Source organism: Haplochromis burtoni, unplaced genomic scaffold (assembly GCF_018398535.1).
Source record: "Haplochromis burtoni strain Fernald_Lab_line unplaced genomic scaffold, NCSU_Asbu1 Contig_300, whole genome shotgun sequence".
Taxonomy (NCBI): domain Eukaryota; kingdom Metazoa; phylum Chordata; class Actinopteri; order Cichliformes; family Cichlidae; genus Haplochromis; species Haplochromis burtoni.
The window spans coordinates 38,541-47,854 of record NW_024582661.1 but is presented as its reverse complement, the minus strand read 5'-3'; the positions used below and the strand labels follow the sequence as shown (position 1 = coordinate 47,854).

Genomic DNA, 9,314 nt, shown 5'->3' with positions numbered 1-9,314 from the left:
CCCCCCCCCGGCAACCTGGCATGAAAACACATAATTAGTTCACAGTTTGACAGCCCTAAAAATCGTATTCACTGAAAACTTGCCATATGTTGGCATGATGTGCTGTGCATCCTTAAAAAACTAGACTAATGGAGGATAAGCAAAGAGACTTAAAGAGCTATTTACAGCAGATGGACACAATCTGAAAGTGTTCTTAAGATATGCTAAAAATAAAAAATCCAGCAAAGACCCGACTTGAAAGATGCATTTGACCCTGCATTTGATCCATATACTGTTTGCTGAAGCCTCATCAAAAAGGTGGCTGTCACTAAGCCATTGTTAAGAAAGGGAAACTGGGAGAAAAGACTAAGGTAATCCAGGGACCTGGCAATAGAAGAAGCAGTGCTATTAATAAAAACATGCCCTGTTTGTATTTTATTATAGAAAATACCAGTATAGACTATTTCAAAGTGTATATTAGCTCATTTGAAAATATGTTACTTTGTTCAGCAGGATTTTGTGTAATGTACACTGTCAAGATGCTGTTTAATAGATGTGACCACACTAGGGGTTTTTCCTGTATGGCCTTGGTAAACAAAATGTTGCATTTCATAAGCACTGGTCTGAATAAGTGGGGGAAAAATCTCCTAAGCAGCCAGATATATGCTCACTGGTCTCATTTTTAACAAAAGGGTGTGCAAACAGAAGGCTTGACCAAGCAGCAGAAGCAGGGAGAAAACCAAAGGAGAGTTTTCAGGTACTATGACTGCTTTCTGTTTCTTGATGAGGCTTTAAGAATATGACTAATTTGTATTTTGCGAAGTAGTTAAGATATTCATCGGGTTAGTTATTTATTTTTTCCTTTTCAAAAGTGGGCCTGTGTGTTTTAGGCTTTTCTGCTGGTGCTGCCGCACCAGATGGTAAGCAGTGTCATTAAAACCTGGGTGAGCTTTCAGGAAAAAGCCTGCAGAAACCCTGATATAACCTTTTATTTTTTCCTTACTTTGCAGACACTTCCACTTCAGTACCCAAATAAGGTTATCTTTTAAAGATATTGTAAAATTAAGTGTTTGTTGTACAATGTACTAGTCTTTTTTTAAAAGCTTTATCAGTTTCCGTTTTGCTTTTAGAGTTTTGGTTAGATACACTTGAATATTTTACTATCACATGAGTTACTTGGATGTAACTGTTAGATATAAAGGTTTTACCATGTAAAAAGCAAAAACTTTTCACACACATGTTTTTTAAACTTTTGAAAAGAAGGAATAGAAATTTTCATCCAGCTGCATACAGTTTTCATGCCACTAGATGGGGCTCTTTGCCTGTTCTTAACAACTCTCTTTGTATGACTATTCTGGTCCATAATATAGTTTCTTCCTAGTTTTGGAGAATTGGATTTACAGAATATTGAAATTTAATTCTCAAGTTGAATAATTGCAATCACTGATTCAGCATTGTGTTTAAAAGCTAAATTAGCAGTGACATTAACATTACTAAAGCATAAAATATGCAGTATTGAACTTATAAAATATACCAGTGTGATTATTAACTGTGTAAATTTCCAGTCTGTGAAACTTTCAACAGAAAACACTCTAGTTTGCAATTTAGTGATGTGTGTATTGAGAGCATGAACACTAGTAAAATTTAAGATTTTTTTAAATCATTGACCTGCTGTGTTGACTTTTGGATGCTTGTGTGTTTGCTAAACTTTTAAAAGAGTTTATGATGTATTGTAATTTTGCTCCTCAGCTACAGGAAGTAAGTGACAACGAGTCATTAATGCACTGCACTTGTCACAGGTTGTACCACAGCCTCTAGCTGGGCAATAGCTGTCACTATTTATAATACTCCATGTCAGGCGGACCACCGTGTGTGTGTGTGTGTGTGTGTGTGTGTGTGTGTGTGTGTGTGTGTGTGTGTGTGTGTAAGCTGTCCGTCTCCCCTCAGAATTTTCCAGCAAAGAAGACTGGGAGCTCATTGGTGAGCTGGTTATCGTGCTTATCCACAGAGTACCTTCTCTGTTATTTATTTTTTTTAGTTACTTGCTGTTCATCGCGATCCTTTGTTTTTGCTTCTCTTGGATACACTGCATGTTTTAATGATATCTATCTAGCTGCTATTTTTAGAAGAGTGGAAAAACTTTTGTCCTTCGCTGACCTAGGCGCTCAGCTGGCTCAGCTGCAGCTGGTCTTCTGGCTTGCTAGCTGACATGCTAGCTACACTCTTTGATTTCCAATGCCCTCCTCTGTGGCCGCTTTTCCCTGTGCTGCCTACAGGAAGCTCCTTCCCTGGTTGCTAAGGCAACCGAGGACGATGGCCCCCAGCAGGAGTTGGGGAAGCCTTGGGCTGTCTTTCAACTCGGCGCTGTGCAGTGTGCCTGCTGACCCGCCGCTGACTGGGAGGAGGAGCCAACTTTGCAGAGGAGCTTCGCCTGGCCCAGTATGGGTCCTACCGTCCCGCTGTCCCACTGTGAGACAGAGCTCCAGCATCAGAGCTAGTGCTCCTTTCTCCCCCTGCTGGCCACTTCAATGCTCTGACCCACTGTGCTCGACTAGTAACAAGAGCACAGGCGGCAAGATGTCATCTTCTTCCTCCACCTCCTCCTCTAATGCTGCAAATGGACAAGGGAAGCCTAAGTCTAAATCCCCGATGCACAAGAGGGGGAGCCTGCAGAGCACCACCAGCCCTGGTGAGTGTGGGTGAAAGGGTGGGTTTGGGGGGTCCCAAAGAAGAAATGGGGGAACATCTTACGTGGATGTGGAGTCAGAAAATTACACATGTGCTTGTGCAATGGTATTTAAGAATTCATGCTGCTCACAAAGAGCAATGAGAGGGAAGTGGAGAATTCTGCAACTCTAGCTAGTTTTTTTCCGCCTGTAAATTGATTTGAAGCTTCCACCCATGTTGGATACGTTCAGCATGTGTGCTCTTCTGTGTGTAATACACCTCGCTGAATCGATTAACTGCAAAGAACATTTTCACAAAACTTCAGATGAAATTGATTATTTAACAATTGCTATTCTAGTTTTTTCAGTCGGACGATTACATAGTGTATGAAACATCAGAAAGTATTGACTAGCACACATGAATGGTTCTCGAAGCCAGATAACAGTGTAAAGTCCAGCAAGGTTGTGCAAAAGAAAAAAATAATAGTGTGTACTTTGATAAGAAGGTAAAGTTCAGGTTAAGTGTATCATTTGTCATAACGAGGCACCGATGAACAGCCTTTGCTTAACTTGTGAAGTTAATGTTTTGCAGATGAGTGTGACAGTGTAATGTGCATTTATTGTCCTCTTTTGCACAGTGAATATCGCTTTTTGTATACACATTTCTGACTGTCTGTGTATTATTGTCAGATTGTAAAGGATTGTGAGGAGTTTGTGGGCCTATTTACCCGACCACCTTGCACAGTTTCTGCTACAGTTTATCAGCTTTGCACAGAGCAGTGGTATCAGTTTATCTTTCAACTGCAACGCTCTCTCTCATTACAAGTTTCTGTTAGATTGTTCTCTCAGCATCCCAGATAAAAGAAAACAACACATTTAACATTTTGTGTGTGTGAGTGATGGAATAGACAAAAATTATTGTGCTTTTATGATTATCTTTGATTTTAATGTTAACTGCTCTTTCCAGTGAGAAACAATCAAGTTAGACCTGCAATTTATATGTGAAATGAATTGGTTCCTCAGGGTGCTGCACAGCACAAAAGTCGAGCATTTGGAGGGATGCAGCAGCAGATCCTGAGGAGTAACTCACGCTGACACACTCCTTACAGTATTTGCTGAGGACGCCTGTCTTTGGTGCAGTAATAAATAACTTATAGGTCTCTCCAGCCATGCAGTCATTCAAGTCCTCTCAATTAGCCGCTTGGCTGAGCCTTGTGCTCTCCCAGTCTGATAATATGGTCCATTATGGTCCATCTGACTACATTTTTATTTTTGCCTCTAAACGACTGTTCTCAAAGTCAGGTCATGGACTGAAGCTCAATATTTGCATTGTTTCTTCTTGTAACCTCAGCAGAAATAGTTCTCTTATCACATTTTCCCCTCTCACCAAACACATCTCTCCAGCACTGATGCACCCCTGCATACTTGAAACAGTTCTCTTATGCAATGGTTTGAGTGGATTTGCTGGTGTAAACATTGATTAACCAACCAGCTTCCTGGAGGAAACTGCCTCTGCCTGTAGGCTCCGCAGCTCTCCCACTGGACTCTGGCATAAAGCAGAATATGTAATGCCCAGTTCTATGACGTGATATGTGGAGGTTATTAAAGTGTCTGCCAGAGCAGTGCAGGGAATTCCTCTCACCAGTTTGGATCAGCGCTCTTCTTCCTGTATGCAGCCTTCTATCTTTATTTTTGGCTCTAACTTCATACAGGCTTTTGCACATTTTACCTGCAGGCTGTCTGGTTGTCTAGCTTGATGCTTTTGTCGAGGCAGTTATTTTTGTCTCTTGTATGTATGATTGTTTGTCAGCTCAGCATTTCATAGGTGTGGGGATTGCTGTCTTGTTACCTGGATTTAACATTAATTTTGTGCCATCTATATAATACTGGATAATGTATTTCTAGTACCCATTTATGTCAGTTCTTTTAATTATTCTAAAAGATATGTTTGTTTGTTTTTAAATTGCACTGTACCCTCGAACCCCCCCAAAATACTGTATCGGTTATTAATGGGTGGCCACTGGCCTGCGGGCACCACATTAATCTGTATCTTTTATACTCTCTACACATCCTGCTGCATGCTGCAGTTGGATGGTTACCGTATTTCCTCCAAGACTCTGGCTGTCTCCTGTTCTGGTTCATTATTAAGCAGATATACTGCTTGTGTCACAGCATGTCTCTTGTGCATCTGTCTTCAATTTATGTGTATTCTTACCCCAGGTCACGTGAGCTCTGTGCCGTTACCCCTGAGGGGATTTGCTGTAGTCCTTACTGAATCATTATCATATCTACTCGTCTCCCTGTGGACTTTAACCCAGCTGACTGAAAAGCACCGTGCCTGTTCACCTCTTCTCACTCCCACGCTCTGGCCCTGCAGTAGACAGAAACACGTGACAAGCAAATACTGGGAGAAAACCAGAAGTTGTGTTTTGATCTCCTATTGAAAAGTTGTCAGTGTAACATGTCAAAGGAGCTTGCAAAGAAAACTACGATGACCTGGATGACTGAGAACCTTCACAGACATATGTCAGTGTAACATGTTTTTCAATGTCACTCCTACAATGAATACGCTGAATAGCTTCAATTTAAAGTGAATTTGTTTAGAAAAAAACAGATTATTTTTATTCCGTTTTTGCTCTACACTTTAATATTCAATATTAAAAATGTTTCTTTGCTTTTCTTTTTAACCACTAGAGGGAGGCTTGGGAAAATACAAGGCAGCCCATCGGTTTGAAACAAGCAGCTGGTTGTTAGGGTCTCCGGTCTGTGGCTGTGCTGCCCTCAGACATGACTGAGGACCACTTTGCTCTGTGTTTGGTGGAAAATTCCAGGGCTTTCTTTTGCTATGAATAGCTCAGCTGCTTCCCGTGTTAGAAAGGGAGCGTCTCAGTCCTGGAAAAGGGATTTTGGAGAGGTAGGAAGTGAGGCCTTGAAAACTGTCACACCAACAGGTGGGCCTGTCGCTATCTGGTAACAACAGGCCCACCTGTTGTTACCAGATAGCGACTGATATCATAATATCTGTCCAGGCAACCCACTCCACTCACACAGACACACACACAGACACACACAACCCCGTTCAGCTATCTTAGTGAGAACCTTCATTGACATAATGGTTACCCTAACCCTAACCATTAAAAATGAATGCCTAACCCTTACCCTAAACCTCACCATAACCTAATTGTAACCCTGACACTAAAACCACATTTTCAGCCTCAAAAAGGCCTTCAAACTTGTGAGGACACACTCACTGGTCCTCACAAGTGACTGCTGGTTCTCACAAGTATAGTAGAATGCAAATTTCGGTCCTCACAAAGATAGCTAGACAGGAACAGACACACACTCACATAGAAACACACAGAAGATTGGTTTGTTTCCACTCTACCATTTCTCACTCGGGTGCTCTGCTGGCTGACAGGCTGTACAGATGGTTATGATGGGTTGTATTTCAGTGCTTAAGTACAGTTAAGCATGCTACTTTGGTCTGTCTCTGCTCTTGTCGTGGCTTCCAATGAAGATCCATTTTCATTTAATCCACCTCATTCGATCACACATGAAGCAGCATCAGCTGATGTTTCAGTCCTTCACTGACTTCTTATTGTGTTTTGACCTCAGTGACTCATTGAATCTCTCACCCACCCCCTCCTGTTCATTTGATGATTCTCCAGATCATGTTCTAAACTTTAATTAGGAATATACTCTCACACTTGCAACTCCACACTGATGTTTCTCACATTCCAGTTCGTTGGTCGTCTCACACATAGAAAAGTCGTTTGTTCAGTCTGACAGCTGGCCAGTTTTCCACATTTCTGATATCTTCATGTTAAACTATTCATCTTTAGTTGATGTCAGAACATATAATAGGAACTTTTTCCTTTTTTTGTTATATTCTTATCACACCGCAACTCGTTCTTGCTTCGAAAAAATAGATTCCGCTATACAGCCTGAGTCAGGTTAGTCGCAGTTGTTTTAGTTTGCAACCATTAGTTGATACAGTAAAGAAATATTAGTCATTAAAGCAAACAGTGCACAATTGGCCAGAGTTTAATCTTTAATCAAACTGCTGTATTTATAACATCCTTTTGTGGAAGCTCTGCCAGCAACACAAGACACTAAATCACAGCTAGAATTGCGAGTTTTCAACAGTGCGCAATTCATTCACTCCAAAGCAAAGAGAGCAGTCAATGTGCATGGAAACAGATCAAAAGCTTTCTTGCTTAGCCATGGCAGGGAAGCAGTAGTCCCTTTATTGTCTCTGGCTTTGATACTTCACACAGTTTTTGTCTCAGGGTTGGAATTGTGAGCTCTTGATGTCCGAGCAGCGCTAACTGCAGAGGGTTATATGTTGACACTATCAAATGACACAGTGTTCCTTTTAGATATTTCGATATGGTGAGAAGTGCACTGACAGCGGTGACAACAACAACTGTGGTCTGGATAATCACAGAGGGTCAAACTGAATGGTGTGAATACGTGTGCCTTTTTTGGTGTGTGACTATTAGTGTTTACATGTGCTGCTGTGGGTATGCAACATGTTTTGTGCACAGTTCGGTGTCTCAGGCTCCAGAGAGAACTTATTGTTTTGAGAAGATTCCCATTGGACGGGGGGGATGGGATACAAAAACAGCAGCGCAAATGCTGGGAAGCAATTTTATTTGCATGTTCACCCTCTTTCATTCACACGGGAATGCTTGTGCAATTGTGTCAGCTCTCTTTTTCTTCAGGGAGAAAGGGAGTGAAAAATAATGCACAGCGACTCCCCTGTGCTGTTAATTAGTCTCCAGGGAAAGAGATTTGCAGAACACAACAGATGATGTAACTGCAGAAAAACTCAAGCTGGGGCTGAAAAAGAAAACATACCTCAGTGCTTGTGAGAAATGTGACTTAACAAAAACCACTGGACATATAGTATGTCTGAATTTAATTCACACAAGGCTGTAGGTGGTTTCAGCCAGCAAGCCTCTTAAATGATTCTGTTGTAGTAACACAATCAGTGGCAGAACACATTGCCATTTGTTGTTTACAATGGATGTCCTTCTTGTTTTTAAGCTCAGAACAGAAAGTCAAAGGAAATATTCCACAAGCCAAAGGCCCGAAGGTCAAATAAATCAGGACTGGTCAACTTACTCTCATAACATTTATAACTTCCTCAGTCAGCTTCTTGATAGGTTCATGAAGATGAGATATCACCTATTTGTACAAGAAATTTAACCGTCAAGTCTCCAAACAGTTGGAGTGTTTCCATTCAAGCATCTAAATAAATCTCATATACTTTTGCTGTATTAAATTTGCAATATTGAACTCCATCAACCGTGTTGCTTAAGTCCTATTAGGTTATCATGGACAGGTAGACAAAATAAAATAATAAAGAAATATAAATAGTAAGACTGAGAATGTGCAAAAGACAATACAAGCAAGTAGTAATGGCAGTTGAGTTGAATAATTCTGAAGGAGAATCAGCTTGATTTAATTAAAGGTTTTTGAAGACTTCTATAAGAGGCTCCTCATCTGTGCTTCAGGTTGGATTATATAACAAACACAAATTTCAAATTCAAATTTTATTCGTCACACACACACACAACCATGCACAGTATGACATGAGGTGAAATTATTATTGCTGTGCAATTGCCCAACCATTAAATGACAGTAAGAATTGACACTAATATTTACAGATTACTACCAAAAATTTACAGATTTTAACTTAGAAATTTACAGTAAAAATGTTCAAAATAGTTTACATAAGAAATTATTAATAAAAAGAAATTATAAATTATAAGAAGTGTGCAAAAAGAAAAACCAGAGTGCGTGTGGAAATGTAACGTCTGTGGGAGAGTTCAGTCCTACACCTGGTTCAGAGCCCGAATAGCCTGGGGGAAGAAGCTCCTCTTCATTCTCTCTGTTTTGGCCTTAAGGGAGCGGAAGCGCTTCCCAGACCTCAACAGTGAGAAGAGTCCATTGTTGGGATGGGAGAGGTCCATCGTAATCTTCCTGGCTTTAGTCCTGCACCACTTGGTGCAGATGGACAGCAGGTCAGGAAGCTCTGATCGAATGATACGTTCGGCTGAGCACACCACTCTTTGCAGATCTTGTTTGTCCTGCTTGGTGCCGTTCCCATACCAGGTACAGATGTTTGCCGTCAGGACGCTCTCGATGGTGCAGGAGTAAAAGTTCTTAAGCTCCCTCAGTGGCAGATGGAAGTCACTAAGTCTTCTGAAGAATAAGAGACGCTGGCGGGCTTTAATGTAGCAGGACCATGACAGGTCGTGAGTGATGTGGACACCCAGGTATTGGAAACTGTCCACTCTCTCCACTGGCATGCCATTGATGATCAGGACTCATAATTCCTCACCTGCTTTGTAGTAAAGTCTACGATCAGCTCCTTAGTCTTGCTGACATTTAGGAGGAGGTTGTTCTCCTGGCACCAGGTCTCCAGGTTCCTAATCTCCTCCAGGTAGACGTTCTCGATGTTGTCGGAGATCAGGCCCACAACAACAGTGTCGTCAGCAAACTTGACAATGGAGGTGGTGTCCGATGTGGCTACACAGTCATAAGTGTACAGTGAGTACAGCAGGGGCCTTAAAACACAGCCCTGAAGCGCTCCAATGCTGAGTGACATGGAGGGGGAGACTTGTTTTCCTACTGATTGGGGTCTGTCTGTGAGGAAGTTGA

General features: G+C 41.4%; 1 protein-coding gene across 5 annotated transcripts in view; it reads left to right on the top strand.

Annotated features, from left to right (window-relative positions):
* Positions 1 to 9,314, top strand: part of LOC102300554 (AMP deaminase 2) — a 34,540-nt gene that overhangs the window by 1,500 nt on the left and 23,726 nt on the right. For 2 of the 5 annotated variants that reach the window (XM_042228070.1, XM_042228072.1), the window contains one exon: positions 672 to 2,668. The exons of 2 other annotated variants lie outside the window; for them this stretch is intronic. In XM_042228070.1, the coding sequence (XP_042084004.1) occupies positions 2,215 to 2,668 (454 nt within the window). In that variant the 5' untranslated portion in view covers positions 672 to 2,214. Of the gene's footprint in view, positions 1 to 6; positions 2,669 to 9,314 lie in introns of those variants that run through there. One more of the 5 variants, XM_005941433.3, reaches the window with a different exon arrangement.